This window comes from Falco rusticolus, chromosome 9 (assembly GCF_015220075.1).
Source record: "Falco rusticolus isolate bFalRus1 chromosome 9, bFalRus1.pri, whole genome shotgun sequence".
NCBI lineage: Eukaryota > Metazoa > Chordata > Aves > Falconiformes > Falconidae > Falco > Falco rusticolus.
Window position 1 is genome coordinate 3094134 of NC_051195.1, and position 20206 is coordinate 3114339.

Consider the following 20206-nt stretch of genomic DNA (forward strand, 5'->3'; position numbering starts at 1 on the left):
TGCAGCTGTATCATTTTTTCAGTCAACAAGCTACATTCTCGCTTTGGTTATGCTCACTAACCATCGCATGTTAGAGTAGGACAATGAGCTCAGCTTGTTTCCTTAAAAAAATGGAATGCCAAACTGTTTCACTACTAAAAATAAATTTAAATATAATGAAACATTCTTTCAGACTAATAAAAAGCATATCTTTGACATTTTTTTATCTTTTTCCAAACTCTTGAACCGTTTAAGCAGACAGCTCATCAATGACATATTGCATAAATGCTTCACCGTTAGAAGTAATTTTTCATGATGAATCTTTAAAGTGCCAGAATATCTGATAAGTTAAATTTTGATTTTCTTTATATGACAAATGCTTAATGGTTGTCTTAGAGTCTTTCTGCACTATGATTTTTATCTGTATTTTATTACGGTAATAATAACATCTAATATACTCTCTCATATCTGTCTCGTTCTTTCTTAAGGTCAAAATTCTATCCAGAGCTAAAACCAGCAAGAGACTTCTTCCTTTCTTCCTCTCAGTATTTTAAGGTAATAAATTACCATTTACAGGCAAATAATGGCAAATTAGGAAATCTAAACATGATGTATATATAGTTTAATATACGCTTGGTAATCAGAAAACCAAGTATTGGTGTTTCATTACAACAACTAATTTTCAGTCTTGCAAGCAAATTAGATGCTATTACATCAGGCTATTTAATTGCCTTTCTTGCCAATAATCTGTGAAGAAGAAAAAAAATGTTATTTCCTCCTTCAGGCAGATTTCACTCGTTCGTATTTTATTGGATTTGTTCTTTTCATTTTCACCTAGTGGTAACCTTAGCTGCCTTCTTCAAAGGCACAGATCATTTTTAAGGAGCAGAAGGAGTGATAACGGGAGCAGCCCTTTGCCAAGGGCCCTTCCAGGGGTGGGGATGGGGATGCAACACCAGCTTCTGTAGCTGCAAGGCAGCCCAACTCCGGGGCTCAGGACAGGCTGGCTGCTAAAAATAGTGACTGCTATGCTTGGAGAAGGCTCTCACACCCCAAAGACGGGGGCTTATTAATGGAAACATGCCCAGAGCCTTCAAAGGTAGATACAAGTTAGAGCAAAGTAGGGTGAAAAAAAATATTGCTATAGATTCAGAGACTCTGCATGTCCTTTAAATGCATTTTAATGTGCTTTACCAAAGGATATATGATCAAAAAAGAAGAAAATACATAGTATTACTAGCTCAAGACAGAATGAACAAGAGCAGTTGCACTTTGAAAGTGCTGGTTATAGAGGATGCCTCTCAGTCAGCCTTGCTGGGGACTGAGCGTCTCACCCATGTGTTTGGCTGGAGTGATGGACAATGCAGCTGAAAGAAGCTTGTAGACCTGGGAATTGGCTTGGCTATGCAATCCACAGGGCTCCCTGCAGGGTAGAAAACAAGCACGGGCCTTAGGATGCTTGGTCCCATGCTGAAGGTGACACGGGAGGTCACACTAACCAGGCAGCAGAGCTCACGCCTTTCTCCCAGCCCTGGGATGCTGCATTGGCCGCAGAGACCTCCCTTCTGTGCCCCAGCACCTCCAAAACACTTCCCATATCCATCAGTCATGACACTGCTTATGCGAGACAGCTTGATGAAGATAGCTTCTTATTTTTCAGATGGAGAACTGGGTATATCTAAGGTCACAGACTGAATTACTACCAAAGGCCAAGACTGGTCAAGGCATTCCCAGCTTCCAAACTCACTCCTCAATCTCTAGACAAAGCATCACTCTTCCCACTGTCTAAACTTGTTTATGCTTTCTCTTTCTCTGAGCTTAACCAAGAAAAATAGTAAAGTCAACAAAACATCTTTTCACAGACTAATGAATCCCTGGTCTCCAGAAAGGAATATAATTCATTGCAGCGCATTAATTATACTCTAGGCTAGCAGTCATTCCTATTGTCCTCTTTGCACTGAAAAAAGACATCTTATGTCATGTTGGCAGTTTCTTTCAGCATAAACATTAACGTGCTCAGCCATGGCACCCTTAGATCCTTATTTTCTGACAGAGATCACTAAGGTTACTCTCTGTTCTTTCCAAAATAAATCTACCTTTAAAGTTCAGAAAAGAGTTTAGCATTTCATGTCAAAGGCAGCATAAGTGCTGTGAGTGCTGCCAGTGGTAGGACCACTTCTGTAAGTCAGCTGGGTAATCTACATTTTCCAGGCTGGCTTGCTGTGATTTAGGTGAGTGCGAGACTTACAGCTCTTGGTGGCCTCCTCGTACCATCTTTTTTGTATATGCAGATCCCTCAAGGTGAAGTGGCTTGTTAGAGAATGACTGGATCATAAATAAAGTGTTTTTTTTACTGTAGCCAAGAAGGTATTTTTCTTGCAGGCCATACTAAAAAAACCAACAACAAAAAAACGGATGAAGGTCTGCATGAGCAGGGTATGGGCTCTCAATTCCTCCTGGACATACCCTGCTCCAAAAGACTAAAAAAGTTAGTCATACACCTGCACAATAAATGAAAAGAAAGAGGCTAATTTTCAAAGCTATACTCACAGCTCTGTTGGCTTACAGACAACCTTGTTTATCATAGGTTACCAAGGCAGAAATGTTTTTGATTACGTAGAAAAAAAGTAAACTGAAATGGATGTGAAAACCCCAGACAAAGATAAATCTGGACCTGTTCTGGTTTTTTCCTTTCCTGAAAAATAAGTTGGGTGGTGAGATGAGCTGCAAGGAGTGGGACAGTGCCACTCCAGATAGCTGCACTGCGACAAACACCTCCACCTCACAGAGTACGGACATGCACAGATGCAGAATACACATATTCTGCCTGCACAAGGGCATGATTAAATCCATGGAGCTTTTCTCCCCTTACATACTACAAAGGAAAGCCCACTGCTGTTGGGACACTGCACTCGGGAGCTGCGTCAGGGCTTGGCGCCTCCTGGGCACACTCACCCGCCAGCTCAGCAGGCCCAGGCCAGGAGCCAATCCTAGCCCTTCAGCTTTGCGTGGCCAAAGGCACTAAACCACCACTTTCGGGGCAGCTCTGGACAGAGCTGGAGAGTGTTTGAGTTGGAAATTTGCATTTGCAGGACATCTGCCATGGCTGAAATCACAGCAGCCCAGAAGGAAACAGGGCGAAGGCTGTGCTGTGGCGAGACCACGCATGCCACCACACTGCTGCCAGGGCTTCCTCCCACCCAGCCTTCACACAAGACAGCATGCAGGGGAATAATAATTATCTTACATTTTCCTTATACATTTTTAAAGGTCTCAGGGTGCCAGCTGACTATGAGCTGCAAGAGCTAAGCAACCTAGACACCAACAGTACCCAAATGTCACAGCATAAACTATCAAGCTGCAACAAGGCCTTTTACCATCTCATACCACCACACTCTTCATACAGTCCCTCTGCTGCCTTCTCCTTGTCTCACCTCATCCAGGCCGTGTGTTCTCCCTTCTCTTGCTTCTTCCTCGGCTGCTCCCCCTTCACTGGCTCCCAACCACTTCACTTAACCAGCCACACCGGCACCTCATCTACACCAGCCAACCCACCGCCCCTGAAGCCACCCCACAGCTGTATATTGTCAATGCTAATTAGCCCAGCTTCATTCCTCTAACACCCAAAAGGAGTCTTAAGTGTTTAAGCAGCTTTAAAAACATGATTCTGTAAACATATCAGTGTGGACAAAGGCAGATAGAAGTGGACATCATGGGGGTGATGATGCCAGTCAACCTTATTCTAGGTTTAGTAATGATCTCCTGGGTTATGATATTTATCAGGAAAATATTAGAAAGCATCCATATATTGGTTTATTATTATCTCGGCTTTGAATTCAAGATGCATTGCATGAACACTTCGCAACATTTTCAAGCTAATGTCACAGCTTGTTACACTGCGCTTGGAGAAAACAGCCACAAGGTAAAATTCACACGTGTAACTCAGCAGACGACCTTTCCTACACACCCCATTTACATATTTTCAGACCAAATGAGGGTTTTTTTGTTTGTTTGTTTTTTGTTTTGTTTTTTTTCAATAAATTAAAAAAAGAAACACCCTGTTGTTAATTACTGCACCACAACTGTAGCAGATGAGCAGAAACCACATTTGGTACATTTCATTAGATGTGTGTTGCCTATGTGAGTCAATTAATTGAGGCAGAGGGAGCTGCACTGATACCCTGCCTTAGAGTGATTTCCCAGGACTCTTCTGGAAATGAGATGACACATCTCCAGAGATTATTTCCTGCTAAAGTCATCTTAAATAACTGTATCAAAAAGAAACTAGAAGTTACAAGCAGGGCCCGATTCTGTCTTTCAGCAGTGGCCCTTCGTATCTTTGCAAATCTGAAAGGAAATGTGCTTTTAAATCTGTATGAAGATTGCCAGAGCAGTTGTCTTCAAGTAAAGGTGGTTTGGGCCAGGGCAGCGCAGGCATGCCTCGCCTCGCTGCTGGGTCTGCCTGTACGGCAGAGAGGAGGGATGCCAGGAATAACACTGACAGCCTGCATGCACACATCTAGTCAAAGCACAGGATTATTTTGGTATTAATCAAAAGCAAGCTGATTAAATCTGTAGCTTGACAAAGAAGGGGAATTAACCAAATGAAAACATTCATTTCAATACAAAACTTTATGATACTGTAACTTTGGAAACAAAGCCCTTTCTGAGAAATCCCATCTGCTCCACTTGGCTTGTGCTCTTTGAAATAAACATCTGTTTACATGCTGAAGACATGGGTACATTTGTCTCTGTTGGTTCTACCATAGAAATGCATTAAAATGATTTTAAGCACAAAGTTAAACATCAGATGCTAAAATCGGGACTGTGGTTTTGGACATTTGTTTATGACTTTGCTCTTCGAAAGGAAGTTTTTTTAATTCCTGATCCAACACCATTGCGAAAGGACCGTTTATTGAAAGGCATCTCCAGGTAAGGCTTTAAAAAAGCCAGTTCTTCATTCCTGCCCACCTTGGCTAAGCAGTTATTCAGCAGGACGAGGCAGTAATCAGATTTTCCATACAGCTGGCAATTCAAATAAAAAGGATTGCTGCTCTGAAGATAAAAAAAAAAAAAAAAAGAAAAAAGAAAAAAAAAAGAAAAAAGAGAGAGATAAGAAAAGGTAAAATTATGGATTCCTGTATTTGCCAGGACTTGTTCAGTATAAAAAGCAAACTAGAAACACAAAACCAATCTAGGCTGAGAATGACAAGGATGAATTGTTATTTTCTAAGGACTCGTCATATTCAAAATCAGATTTTTTTCGTAGTTATCTAGAAAGCTTAACTGTGGTATTTCCAGGATAAAATACTGATACTGTTACAATAATGTGTATGGTATGAAATGAATTGTTTTCCGTGATGCTGACCAGTTGTGACATGTAACACAGTTTCCCTAGAGTAGCATGCATGTTTATTGCTGTAAAATGAGGGTTTTTTCCAGTTAACAATAAAACAGTATCATGTTATCACTTGTGTCAAGTCATGTAGTTTAAATGATAGATAAAAGAAAATGAAAATACCTGTAAAACAGAAATTTGGGAGAAGCTTTCTAGTAGTTATGGCTAGTTATGGTAATAGTTATGACTAAGTTTAATAATGACAAAATAGTAACGGGAATTTTAAAAAGTCTTGATTAAAATCCATGTAGGCTTATGTATGCTTTCCTTTTACTTGCACCTTACAGTATAAAAATGTAAACTACATCAAAACTTTTACAAATTTAAATTGCATTTAAATAAGCATTGAATTTAAAACAGAACATTTCCTGGCATGTCTACAGTTACTATGTGCATCTTTCATGATTTGATTTACCAGGTTGTGGATTATCTATCGAAAATAAATACTCTGCCATCATTTCTAAAGCTGCCTGTATTGCATTCTTGCTTAGGGAATGGATGCATGCAAAACCTTGGGGTCACCACCTGCCTTCACTGGCACTGATGGTAAAACTGCAATTAGCTTCACTAAGATTAGTTTTAATTCAATATGCTGTTACTGTTATTAATGCTGTTTAGGACCTAACACTTTCCCTGTTCTGTGGGTATAAAAGGTAGATTAATGATGCTTTTTGCAACCAAGAGCGTGCGCCCAGCCTGGGGCAGCTGGGCAGGCGTGGCTCACTGACCACCCATGCAGCCACCTTTTCCCACTGACTGGGGACTTCTTCCCCAGCCTGAAGTTTCTCCCTAACAAGAAGAAATACTTTCTGCAAGAAACACAGACACAGAGAAATGCCCCTTGAATTTTTAGCTGCTAGCTCACACCCTACACAGGGACTTACACGACTGAGTAAATGACTGTTATTTTAACGTGCCAGATACTCACTGAAAGAAACTCATTTTACCGATTATATCATTGTCATAAAGAGATCCATTAAGAAACGTGGCTGCTTAGATCAAGCTGTGTCTAAACTATCCGTGAACAGCAATGGAAGATGATTCAGCAGTTACAGAAGTAAAACATACAGAGGAACCGTGCGATGGATAGATTAAGGCTAACAGGAACTTCACATCAATAAAATAAACAGCTGCACAAGTAGCCACCATTTCTGCTAGCAACAGATCACCTTAATGAAAAGATAATGATGCAAACACATCACAGGAGAAAAAGAAATCTGAACTGTGGCTCCTAGAGCTGATTTTACAGCAATAAAGAAACAGGGAGTCTAAAGAAGACTTTGTCCGAAGCAGGGAAATTGGACGTCATTAGAAATAAAATATCTCACTCCACAATGGCAAAGTCTTAAATGTTGTACGCATACTTTGACCACCAATCCATCATGGTAACCTGGTCGAGACCAGCAACTGAAAAGATATTAGCGTTATTCAAGTAACCCGTCTACTTCAGTTTTATAGGCTGTTCTGCTTGCTTTCACAGTTCAATCAGATTTGTATTACTGATCCTATGCAATGATTTTCCTTAATACATACATAATTCCCTTATACAAGAATTTCTCCTTTACCTACACACTAACAGTGACAAATAAATTTATTGGTTTATAAACTAGCTAGCAATAAGTGAAATTAATACATATATTTTATTGTACCTATTTGATTTAGACAAGGAATTTAGATGAAAGGGAGGGGAGACTGATGTTTTTGTCTTTCCATACAATATTTCAGCTCCCCACACTCTACATTAAATATGTGATAGGTTTCTCACATGATTATTTTAGAGGCTTGCATATTTTATTAGTAACTAAGGCAGAAACTGAGCTATACACCAGGAAAATTAGGTAATAATATTTAACCAATAGCTTTAAAACAAGAAGCTTCTTCCATTTTATAAAAAACAACAGAAAGAAACAAGCAAACAGAAAAAGAATTCATTATTTAAATTAAATGAAGCATCTAATCTTCTGGTAAGTGGGGAGCATGACTTACCGTGGAAGGGACAACTGGGTAACTCGAGCACAAGAGTATCATTGAGATCCAAAGAATGAAAACAAAGTTTAACCTGCATAGACTTCAAAGAAAAACTGAGATCAGTTAAAATGGAAAACAAAATCAAGCCAAAATACATGCATACACATAAACATAAACAGACAAACAGTGTATTTTCTCCACATACAAAGTAATCGGCAGGGTTTTTACCTGATCATTTCTTACTCAGGAGTGTGTATGTGTGTACATGCAGTTATACTACCAAATTCCTCACATATCCTTTCAGTTCTTTCTTAGATGACCATTTTATACCAGAGTTCAGGAGTGAAAATGTCACCAAAGCTGATTTTATTATGACTAATTGGTACTTGTTTGGCCTTTTCTTCTTGTTAAATGGGAAAATGGCAAGAACGCACACTCAGCTGCCATTATGAAACTACCAACTGATTTCATTCAAAGTGGTCTGTTCAAATGTCTCTCAGGTGTGTTTACCATTAAGTCTGTATCATTATAGCGAGTATGGGCAGAGGTCTAAAGACTTCAGAAATACATTTCAAGAATTTTTTACCACTTCTAAGACCTTGTAAAGCCTGGCTGCAAAGGAAAAACAGTAACAGTGCACTTTAAATAGAAAGTTCCTCAAACTCAGAGCTGCCACAATACATAGAACAATATGCAACTACATAGAGCTTTTTCTTTTTCTCCCCCCCCCCCCTTTTTTTAAAAATGTTTACTTTTTAACGCACCCCATTTTTAAGTGTTTTTCCTAGAACTTAAGTTCTTTGGACATTAATTTCTTCTCTTGCATGCAGACATTAAGTTTACTCAATCAAATCTTTTGTAGGATTAATAAATTCCATTAATCTCCATCAATATAGCAAATGTTTAATGTCTAAGAGCATCATTTGTTACTGCAACACATTTAATTATGCAACATTTTAGGGGAATCTGTGGTTTATTTATACAAAGTACTGTAAAAGCAGTAAGGGTCCCACAAAGATGTCAATGTTAGACTGTGCAGGCAAGGTAATGCTGAAAAACATTAAATTCAATTTTTTTCCTTAGGATGAAAACGTTAGGGATCTTTTTTTGACAGTCACAATGTTAGACATTCTCGCCAGTGATTCAGCAGCCTCAAACACTGCAATGCCTTCGGTGTTGACTCTGAAAAACTCAACATATAAGGGCTCCAAAAGGGAATCTGAGTGAGTCTTTGCGGAGACCTGAACTGTTATAAATTATGGCAACTTTAACCGGAATGCTCAGGCTTCTGATGTAGATGCATTTAATTCCAGGAGGTAGAAACCAGTAAGGCCTTCAGGTAAGGCTGGAAGAAATACAGTGGCACGTAAGAGCCTTTAATGCTTTTTATAGAAAAAAAATCGTAATTTCATTTCAGATTGTGGTGGAATATTTTTTTATCATCACTGTATACGGTGGTGTTGATCATGTCAGTGGTCGATATAATCCAATGGCTCTTAAATGACTTTTAGAAAGTACATGTTTGTAGTCGCTGGTAAAGTACTTCAGGATTCTTCAGGACCAACAGGACTATGGAAACATAAGATGAAATTAGCCTCATTTAAACACTGCAGTAAGCAATCCATTTATAAAAGCTGTCAAGAGAACATTTGACTATTTGCATATTCAGAATGTGTCCTCTTATTCAGAGAGAAAATCCTTTCGTTTGGAATTGAACATCCCGTTCCGACTCGTACAGGACCTCCAACTCCAGCCGATAAGCGGATTAGCCCGTTTCTGCTGCAATGAAAAGCACTTCGGTTTGGATTCTGCTGGAGCATCATTTAGCATCAGCTTTCACTGTATCCACATTTAGTTTAACTCCATTTTAATACAAAATTAACCTTCACACAATATTATTTGTGGAAGAGAGGGACAAGACTACGCTTGTGATTCCAGTTCAGGATTTCTAGGTTCAGTGTTGGAGCCTTAGACTCGGGTAATTTGGTGCATTAGTGAGTACTCAGGTTTTTTAAATTATGAGTTGTTTGAGTCCCTGGTGACCTCCCATTGTGCCCGGTCCGTACCTCCTATGCTTACCTTTATCACATCCCTCTAAAAGGGTGGATTTGGCCACACTTTTCGCTCACAGGTTTTGCACGAGAGGTGCCCAGAGAGGCATCTTCATCACGAGCAGGTGGTGAAAGGACAACCCAAGCGAGGACAATGGAAATCCCCAAGGAGCAAACCCAGGCAGGATGAAGCTTTGTGGAGCCTGGAGCAAAGCAGCAGGTTACAGGGAGTTCGAACAACATGGGGAACACAGCTCTTATGTGACTTTCTAAGGAAGGGCAAAAAGGTGATCAAATGCCCCCATTAAGGATGTTTCACGCAGCAGGTGGGAGAAGGAGAGAGACTCATATGGGCAACAAATCTCCCAAGCACTTTGCAAAACCAATTGTGTCTGGTCTGCACGCTAGGAAGGAAAGAAAGGTTAACCTGAGGTTTGGCATGTATTTCATTCATGCTCGTATTATAAATGCTCATGGTAAGTTCTTTCTCAGCAAAATTCTTCAGTCTGGTTTCTGTTTCCAATTCTAAAAGCCACCTATGACAGACTGCGGTCCTTAGGACCTGACTCTAAGAGGAGACAGCCAAGTAATGTTTGGGTTTTTCCCCCACAAAATCCACGAGCAGATTCCACCTTTCTAGAGGCTTTAGCCAGCTGGGCCACCGCAAACGGCTTTCACACGGGGCAGACGCAGATGGCAGTTAGGTGAGTATGAGTTACTGAGATATCACCAACCCAGAACGGGGCTCAAGGGCTTTGCCCACCTCTGAGACAAACAGACGTGGTATTACCTGAACGGAGTGAAGATTCAAGCTCTCACATTTGCCTCTCACTTCTTTGAGTTTATTTTTTCTAGCTATTCAGGATGCAATTTAACACACCACAACTGTGATTTGCATGCGTAAAGTGTATATGGAGATTTAGATACATTCAAGATATTCCCACTTCAGGTTTGGATGAATCAGGTTTAACAGAACAAGTGGCAATTGACATTTCTGCCTTCTACTCTGTCTGCAGAGCACCCAGTCTGAAGCTTTGCTCCCAGGTAAGGTTCAGTGGCAGGTATCATAGGTCATATGAATCATTAAGAACCATAATAAAAATTCCCAGCATCCATAAAATTTGCATTTTATGAGAATAAATTAGCAGCAATAGCTTCCACTTCCCTGCAAAGCCAACCACCACTTCTTCCCTCCTGCTTGCATTGTTAAAGGAACAGGGTATTGCACCTCGCTGCTGCTCTCATTTGGTTTCCCCATGACGAACATAGCCAACACATCACAAACCTTGCTGATAAGCCTATCGAGCCTTGCAGCTTAATAAGGCTAGTAGGCTATAAGCTTTAGAACATGGTACTTCCCTCCCCCATCACAGTAGTAAACGTAAAGTGTTTACACGGGCATTGTGTACCTTTGCTAAGGGATCAAAACAATAAAAATGAAAGGATACACCAAAACTTGTCTGCACGGTCCACTGGCGTAATCCCAAAACATAGTAAACCCACAGCAGGTTAGTGGTCTGGATAAAGGCAAGGTGTTAAACCTTCTTCCCTCCTAGGATGCTCACAGTGAAACCTCAGCATGGATTTCTGGGAGAAAACCGCCTGGATATTTTCCTCCTAGCTCAATTTTTTTCTTGCTTTCACGAACATCAAGAAACCACAGAGCCAGGATGACTTGCTTTGAGATCGTAGCAAGGTGCAAAATGGAAATTAATTGTATTCACAGCCTATATATCTGTTTCTAGCCTCAGTGATAATGGGAAATCCCAGCGAGATGCAAAGACAGCAGAAAAACAGAAGTCAGAAAGCAGGTTTGTTCCCTCGGTCATTATAGCTGGGTTCTCACTACCAGCAAGGGGACACAACCAAACCCTGTGCTTGCACCACTGAGATCTCATCTACAACGGCACAAAGGAGCCAAAAATTTGCTGTCGGTGCACACTTTATTTCTGGGATTTTCCCTGCCATGATTGGTTTTAATCCCCTTAAACTTGGTTATGATCCAGAAAGAGCATGTCCCTGGCCCACGGGGTAAGGGGTTGTAAGGCCAAATGGTGCAGCTCTTGCCTTCCTCCTGCCCTTGGATGTTTGACCGGGCAGCGGCTGACCGACTCCGAGCGCTCCACGAACACATGGCACTCGTGCCTGTGGGCTGCAGCCTGTCCTCTGTGTTATTTACTTCGCTCCTCTGCCGCCCAGGTGTTGGCACAGAAGTGCTCTCTGTGGAGGATGCGATAGTCTCATCAAAGGTCAGGTGCATATTTTCGCAGTCCATCGAGGCCCGCCTTGGCTGCTGTGGATAAACAGCTCTGCGCTCCTGTTACAACTCCAGAACTTCTCCAGAAGGAGACACACATTCATTGGATTTCATTTTGCTTGCTAATGCTGTCACCCACCAAGTCCTGCGGGTGATACACTGCTCAAGCTACCTGCAGACAGGGAAGGCTCCTACGCTGAGCGGTAGCGTGGCAGCCCTCGCTTAAAAGACACACGGCTCCTTTTTAAAACCTAATTTTCAATGCGATTCCACTCAGGCATTGCTCCCCTCTAAGTCTGCGTTAGCAATGGTTATGGCTTCAGCAACACACCGTCTGACACACAGGTTTGATCTATGAGGAGAAAAAGAAAATCAAAAAGGCATTAAAGCAAGAAGCAGCACTGCCACTCCTGCCTCCCACTCCATAATGGCATTTTGGTCAGCTTGCTTTGCCTGGAGAGATGGTCAGCAGCTAGGAGGTATGCAGCAAACAAGCAGTGTTCCAGTACGTAAAGGAACAGGGCGCAAGGCTTGTGGACATACAGATAATGTGAACCTTGGGGCCTGAGTTGCCACCCGATTTCAAAGCACTTCTGCATCGTTGGAGCTATGCCCATCACCGTCACAACAAAGGGGATGAAGCTGCATCCTGAGCCTCCCAGGCCAGAAGCAGAAATTAACTTTAAAGTCACGTTTTTGATCCTACCTCAGACAGGAATTGTCAGCTGTGTCATAGCATCCTCAGGATTTTAAAGTCTAAATCATCATGTATAATTATATATATTCTTTTTCCTGGTTACTGTCAACATACACAGAGATGATGTGGGCAGAGACAGCATGAGTTTCCTTACCCCACGCCCTAGCATGAGGCAGAGCTGCTGACTGCGTCGAATTCTGCAGTGACGTAAAACCTGAGCCTGCAAAGCCAAACGTCATCGTCGCCTACGGACCACAGTGTGTGGCAGCTTGCCGGCCCTCTGCCGAGTGCACAAATGTCCATGCAACTTATGCTGACGCTTCCGTGTTCATGTTATATCCTTTGTGAAATGACAAGAATAATGCTTTTGGCAAAAGGACATGGCAGAAGATATTTCCAATCTATAGATGCTCTTGCATTTTTGTTAGATTTGATTCAGAAAAACAATCTGCATGAAGTGCAAGAACATGAAAAACAAGCTCTCATTATTCTCTATGCACCACGACCAAATGTTAAAGTCATTTGATAATTTATCTGGAGGAAAAAAAAAATAAAAAAGCAGAGCAGACAAAACTTGCTCAACCCATTAAGGGTAGACTCAGCAACTGAAAAGTGGCAGTAATTAACATTTTTGCTATGCTTATTTGTGCATGCCAGCATAATTTATGCTTTCAGAAATTTCTCAAATAGATCCTACAGGAAGTTGCTGCCTAAGAAAAGATGTCAGTGCTGAGCTAAAAAGACACCTGTCAAAGCTGAAACCCAATTTTTGTTCGGATGCAACAAAGATCTCGATGATCTGAGAAAGTCTGAATAGTTGTTGAAGCAGAAGCAAGAAAGAGAAAAGAGCCTAGATAGACAAGAAAAGGCAAAGTTTTTTTGAGGAGGAGGAGAAAAGGATGTAGGAAAGTCTGATGTGACTTAAGAAGGAGAGATCAAACTTTAAAAGAGTCAAGGAAAGCTAACATAAATAGTATAAATAGCAGGGAATAGGGAGAAAGAGTTGGGTGGCTTTGAAGGGCATGATTTGTTATATATGTTATTGCGTTGTATCTCAGGGTTCTCCCTGGATAAGGCTACGAAAGACAAGGAAACAACATCCAACATTTTTTATTATGCTAAGATGCCAACAGAATATTCTGGGTCAAGCAGTTTTGCACATTTTCATTTACAGAATCTCAGTACAAAACCATTTTTTTTTTCCTGCTCTCTGAGTCCTTGAGATGTTATACCAACAAGCACTGTGTCATTTGGGAATGGAAAAAAGGGAGTGACAAGTTAGTCCCGGTAGCACAGCTAACCCAATGAAACACTTCAGGGGAGGAGGCAAAACATGGGACACGCACCTGCCGACCTATAGGAACTGCAAGGTCAGTGAAGGACACAGAGGATGTCAAATGCTCATCAGGACACTCACCATCACAGACTGGACGGAGAGGGGTGAATTGCTCACACCTGAGCAGGTTTTTATGCAATTTGGAGTGACCTTCAGGAAGGAAAACAGGTCAGCTGAAAGCAAAACATCTGTCACCGGTCTCATTTCCTCTTCAAACAGTCCTGGTCTGATCAGCTGGGAGAGAAGCAAAGTTACCCCTCGTCTGGCACAGAATTATGAGAAAATATCCAAATTGCAACTCAGGGGTGGCTCATTTCCTTCTGAACAGGCAACATTTGTGAGAGAGAAATCTCAGCTGTTCCACAGATCAGCTCTTGGCATTTCTGGAGAAGGGTAAGATGCCAGTTTGAATTTGTGACACGAGACCTAAAGTACCTTGAGGAAATAAGTGGCTACATCTGCAACAGCACTCATCATTTGTAGGAGGTGAGAGGACACACCTTTTTTCTCCACAATGCAAAGCATTTTCCATCTGTTCTTCCTGCTCTTTTAACTCACTGCTATTTTCTTTCTACTTGTCTGTGCCACTTAAAATAAGCAAGAATATTGCAGCCTCTTTAAAGGAGCCATCCTCTTTCACAAAAGCCTTTTGATGGAAGGGTCTTCTCCAAAATGACCTACCAAACAGAAAACAAAAACCCCAGAGCAAGCCTCACATTGTGAATATGCTTGTGCTTTTAAATTTTCTGGTAGGAATATAAAATCAGACTGCAAATCTGCCGTGTTCTACAGGCAGTCGAGACACAGACGTGGTACCCAGGCACCGGGAATGCTCCGTGCCTTTGGTCTTCCACGACTGACGGCAGGGAGCTTCACTACCTTGCAAAATGCCAGCCCTGGATCATTACTTGGCAACTATCCCTGCTTATAAAGTTCCTCAGGTAGGAGAGAGGTAATGTTGCTGTCATACAATTCGGTGCCCAAGCTGACATGCCTTTTGTCTGAACATAAGCTACCGAGAGGCCCGATTTCCCCTCTTACAAAAGGCTTCATACCAAAATACCACATGCCAAAATGCAAGCATTTCTTCATACCCGATTATGTTTTAGCACGTGATATAACTCCTCAAGAAGTTATATCTGCCTCCCTTACTCTTCTATTACACGCATCAATACCTAACCTGCAAACCTCATCTCTCTCCCTGTCTCCACCTTCTGAATTCCCCTTTTAGCAGCAGGGTCTTCGGGGCTTTTTCTGATCTGTACCCCTCCCCACAGCTGCTAACTTTGGAGGTAATCAACTGCTACTTCTTAATCAAGAGTACAGATCAGCATGAATAAACACAAAATCCAATATTAGAAGAGCTGATATAACCGCACTCTTGGGGGAAGAGGAAAGGACACAGATGCTGAGGATCAGGATTGTTCTCCACGGACAGGACACTAGATATTCTCTAGCGACTTACTACAAAGTTTCATTGCTCCAGTCTCACAGGAAAAGTGTTGAAGGCACAGTACATGAAAAAGACCAGCTCTCCATTCAGCTTGACACTATACTGACTGCCAGAAGCAAACATGTAGTCCACAAAAAACGCTGTGACTCTTTTTTCCTTCCAAAGAGCCTGCCTGCTGACAGCTAGTTCTTTCATTTGAGCAGTAAAGGTTCACGCTTTTAAACCCAATTCCCATCACACAACTACACTGAAAAAATTACATGATGGACTTCAATATTGCAATTTTCAATAAAGACTGAGTGAACCCCAGCTGTGAGGAGTGAAGGCAGACAGGGTATAACTTTCAAAGGGGCTGACGGCCTGTTTTTAAAAGCAAGAAGCACTGGGAGCTGAAGGACTTGACTGTGCAGCAGCAAGGAGCACACCTGAATTAACACTCGTGGAAGCACCACACGCACCACTCCCCTGGTCCTCAATGCCGAATAACCATGCAAGTGTGGTGGGACCCAAGCCATCCCAGCGGGGTGTATGGGCGTAGGGACTGTGCCCTGGAGACAAGGTGATGCTTCTCCTGGCGCTGCGCTGAGCACCATCTCCACTAGCTCAGGGATCTCTGCGCAGGTCTCCAGTGCCTGGCACGGGTCTGCCCTTCGCCATTTCTTCAAGAGATCTGAGATGCTCCAGACTAGTACAAAAAATTATGAACGATCAGCTAAGAAAGCGAGGCTCACACAGTTCCTAGCCTCTGCCACAGCAGGAATAACAGGACCACGTTACGTATAGGAAATCCCTTGAAACTCAGATAACCTTACAGTTCTCTGCCTTGCCAAATTTCATAATATCAGCACCATCTAAGCCAAGAGGACAAGAGCTAAAAATACCCTGATTCAACTCATTGCAGGCTTCTAATATGATGGCAGAGTCTCCTAACATGTGCTCTTTTCAAGTGTTGAAGCTTGTGGCCTTAGGGCATGTCTATACCACGGGCACATCAAGCTAGCTTGGATACCAATAACTGCACACCAAAGACGTGACCAAGAGGCGCAACCCAAAGATTTCCCAGTTCCCTGGAATGATTCACAGTTCAGCTCTGCTGTGGTTTCTTGATGTGCATCTCAGAGTCAACGTGTGAGTTTTCAGCGCCAAATTATGCACTATGTTCTTAAGTCACATCCAATTCTTTTACAATCCCTGTAGTTCACAGGCTGTAAACCGGCTATTTCCGTTCCAGATGTCAGAGATGGGAAAGACAGAGCCTGATGATGTCGAATTTCCCAGGGCTGTTTTCTAACCTACAACCTTTCCCAAGGCCCGCTGACACATTTGGGGTGGCACAGCATGAAGAGGGGCTGGGGCTGGGTTTTGAAGAAGAGCAGATTGTGTCCATGCAGACTCTGTGTTCTCTGCTAGGCTTCTGAGGCCAGTCCCATGTTCTGCTAGAATGACTGCGGTACAAAACTAAAATGCATTGACCACGGGTTTCCCCCCCTGTATTAAGTGATCTTTTGATTCCTCCCTTCCTATTTTTAGCCATGTGGGGGTTTTGTCTCTGGTATGGCTAATATTCCTCCTGGTTCACCCGCCCACCGCTGGACCCTGAGCAGCATGTCTCCCACGTTCACAGAAGCTATCACCCACTCAGTCCTGGCTGGCCGGCTGTGGCCGGGCTACATGTCTTTCCAACCTGAGCCATCAAATACTCTTTATTCTGGACAATACCAGACCCATGAAGGACCTTAACTTCAAGAGGAAATGTCCAAAACTCATCCAAATCATATTTGCTTTTCTAACCTCTGGAGAGGATGGCGAGGCATGTTTGCTGACTGCAAGCTCTGTAGCATGAAGAGAAGCTGGCCAGGCAAACCCTGCACCCTGCTGTGGATGAAGATGTTACAGTTGCCTGGGAAACTGCTCCATGGGATCACTAAAATGTATTCTATATGTTTGCCTTCAAATACAAGATTATCACCTTGTCTACGAGCAGTGTCAGAAGAAAATCCTGACACAAAATAAACTCAGACTGTAACCTGCAGAAATCAATTAACTCTTTTACGGCATTAGCTGAAATTTAACGGAGCTAAAGCCAATATAAAATGCCTCGTTGTCCAACATCACCAAATCTCCCCTGAAAGAGTAAAGGTGGGTTACAGTTACAGCATCTCATTCCTCAGCAAAGGACACAAGGTTTAAATCCGCTGGTATATTATTAGCAGGTGAAAGAACTGGCTGGGGAGAGACAAAGGTTCTATAATCAAAGGAAATGGCATTATTCAAGGACTGAGATTATTTATTTAGATTCAATATTTACAAATTTGATTATGTTTTTTTTCCTATTTTATGAAAGAATACATTCAATACTTACAGAAAGAGCACCTGTAGCCCTCAAACCCAGCCACAGATGGGTGGGGGGGTACATCCTCTGCTTCCTCATCGCAATGAGCAGTGCGGGACTCATGCTTAGCCAAGAGGTTAGAGCTCTGCCACATTCCTCTCCCAAGGTTTTCTCTGGTACTGCACTCATGATTATGCTCACAAACCCCCACAGACTTCATGGTGAAGAAATTCCAGTAAGAGCTGGCAAATGCTGATTTGGGGGAAAACAGGTTTAATAGCGAGCAGGAAGGAGTAAGGAATTAAGGTTAGATGACATTTTATTACGAGATAACAAACCAACAAGCCAAAACAGGATCGTGCTGTGTCTGAATATGGTGGGGGGATGACACTGGTTTTAGAGGAGAAAGAGCAAGAAAGAGTAACAGAATATTGCTCAAAATGTTCTATTTCCACAGCACTTTAAACAAAGAACCCAGCATCATTTCACTGCTTGCTTACCTTAAATCAAAAAACAACACTGTGCTTTAATTTCTCCTGTGGGTGTAGTCAGCTCTTAAGTTAAAATCCAGGCTTAATATCTTCTACTCATAATTTAGGTCACGGGCTGGGAAGCAATATAGGAAATAAGAGAGAAATTTCAAGCTTTGCAAGAGATGCTAAAACTCCATCCTCTGCTTGCGGTTCCCAGGGCATCAACTGCATAGACTCCTCTGCTCTGAACGAGCCAAGTCTTGCAGCCAAAAATGAGAGGCTGAAATTCCTTCAGGATTTAAAACCCAAGTTACCAGGCCTTTGTCAGGGTCTGTCTTCCATCTCTGGCTGCTCAGCTGGCTAAGGTCAGCAAAGAATTTGTTCTGCTCTTAACTCTGAATGTCTTGTACCCCGTGGGCAGCTCAAAAAGCTGCAGAATAAAGTGAGGTGCGGGGCTCGGAGCTGTGTGGCAGCATTGGGAGCGCTCCGCTCACAGCTTCGCTCTTCTGCAAGGGTCAAAGAGAAGCGAATAGGGATTGTCAAGGAATCGTTGGGATCATGCAGTGCACATGCATGGAAAAATGGAAGAAAAAAATGTGTTTAAATAGCAGATTGCAATAGTTCCGGTCTGGGAGCATTTTGGGGGATTATTTTTTTTCCATTCTTTGGGTAGTGTTCCAGTCCTTCACTTAAAAAATACCCATAAAACAAAACACCCTTCCACTCTTGTCTCTGTTACACAATTTGTGGCATTATTTTCAGTATTTCAGCTGTGGTACTGTATATCATTAGAATTACATACTCTGTTATCAGTCATTGCTGTGTGACTTGCTACCGTTTATTATGCTCATACTCATATAAACATAATTACATTGCACAAGGCTATAAACTCCACATACTGGAGCATGTAAATATCTTTCTTGTATTTATTAAATTGTGTTTATATGCATTCTTACTAATTTGTATTGTTTCTTTCTTGTTAAATATAACAACAAAATATAATTGAGTCTTCCATTCCTAACGGGAGTGGGGTATTTATTGCTAAAATATATGTGCATAGATTTTTGTACATCAGAAAATCATCTGGAGTCTTAGACAAATGCAGCAGTCTGGTAAGGAAGACCTGTGATTTTTGCTAGTTCATCATCAGGCCTGTGCAGATTGTTTTGTCCAGCTAGAAGAACATGCTGCTAAAAACACAGTCAGGTCCTTCAAAACTGCACAAACAAAATTAAACCTCCAGGAAATTGTATGCAGTTGGTTCCTAACATATATTTTAAGTGTAACTGCTTCTACTTTCTTTTTTTAGTATTTCAGCTCTGGCTTGATTTGACTAAGCGATGTTTCAGGAGAAAATGTTAGAAATAATTAATCACATCAGAGGTAAAGATGCCATACTATTTTAGTGTACATCCGATGATACTGCAGAGAACACAGAATTTTATGTGACCCATTACCAGCCTGCCTCTCTGTATGGTAAAAAAAAAAAAAAAAAAAAAATATAGAAAATTATATTTTGCATATTTTCCTCTTGTTTTAGCATTAATTTTAAGTAAGTTTAGTAAGCATAGCACCAGTCTGACAGACCAGTCAGCCGAGGCTGGACCTTGCTGCCAGTGTGCTCAACAGTGAACCGAAGGGATGACTTCCAGCGGCTGGGATGGCAATTCCAGCATCCATGCTCTGATAATTCCTTGGCCTCGCAGCAAGGGCTGCCAATAAGGCTGTCAAATTAGCACTTGGGGAGATGGCGTCCTGGGACGTGGACTTCTTCCCTGTGGGTGAAAAAACCTGTTTCAGGCTGGGCCTCAAAGAGCCCACTATCAACAAGGGCTGGAGAGCTGTATTAGCCCCCTGGACGGGGGGAATCAATATCTGGCAACTGTTCCCAGAGATATCCAACCTGCTCTAAAGGCTCATTTTAAAAACAAATACAGCTTCAAGATATTATCGTGATGCAGGAATGCCAGCGATGCCTAGCCTAGCCAACTCTCATATCCTGTGGTTATTTTTTCTTCATTTGTTTAGGCACTCCAAACAAACCACCTAGCACCACTGGCCACTGCCAAAGCACCTGCAAGGGGGACGTGCACCACCTCTGGTCATACTGCAAAACTCATCCCATCAGGGATACAGTCATAGCTGGGCCCAGCAATCCACTCTTACCTTCTGTTCTCCTGAAGGCAAGAGCTGAAAGCCCCTGCCAGAGCTCCATGCCACCAGCACACAAGATCTCACCAGAAAGCTCCGTGAGAACAGTTT

General features: G+C 42.1%; 1 protein-coding gene across 1 annotated transcript; it reads right to left on the minus strand.

Moving 5' to 3' along the window:
- Nucleotides 1-4575: 4575 nt before the first annotated feature.
- NPS (neuropeptide S) lies at nucleotides 4576-11671 on the minus strand. Its single transcript, XM_037400046.1, has 3 exons — nucleotides 11505-11671; nucleotides 7364-7445; nucleotides 4576-5034 (listed from the first exon to the last, which is right to left on the minus strand). Exons 1-3 carry the CDS (start codon nucleotides 11669-11671, stop codon nucleotides 4825-4827), a joined length of 459 nt encoding a protein of 152 aa, XP_037255943.1. The 3' UTR covers nucleotides 4576-4824.
- Nucleotides 11672-20206: the final 8535 nt, after the last annotated feature.

What these genes read in the sequence shown, in the direction of transcription:
- NPS (XM_037400046.1), bottom strand. Translation starts at nt 11,671, where the DNA reads ATGGACTGCGAAAATATGCACCTGACCTTTGATGAGACTATCGCATCC. An exon ending in TCGTGGAGCGCTCGGAGTCG is followed by an intron (nt 7,446 to 11,504) that starts GTCAGCCGCTGC and finishes TTTTCTTTGAAG; the next exon opens with TCTATGCAGGTTAAACTTTG. An exon ending in ACCCAGTTGTCCCTTCCACG is followed by an intron (nt 5,035 to 7,363) that starts GTAAGTCATGCT and finishes TTTTATCTTCAG; the next exon opens with AGCAGCAATCCTTTTTATTT.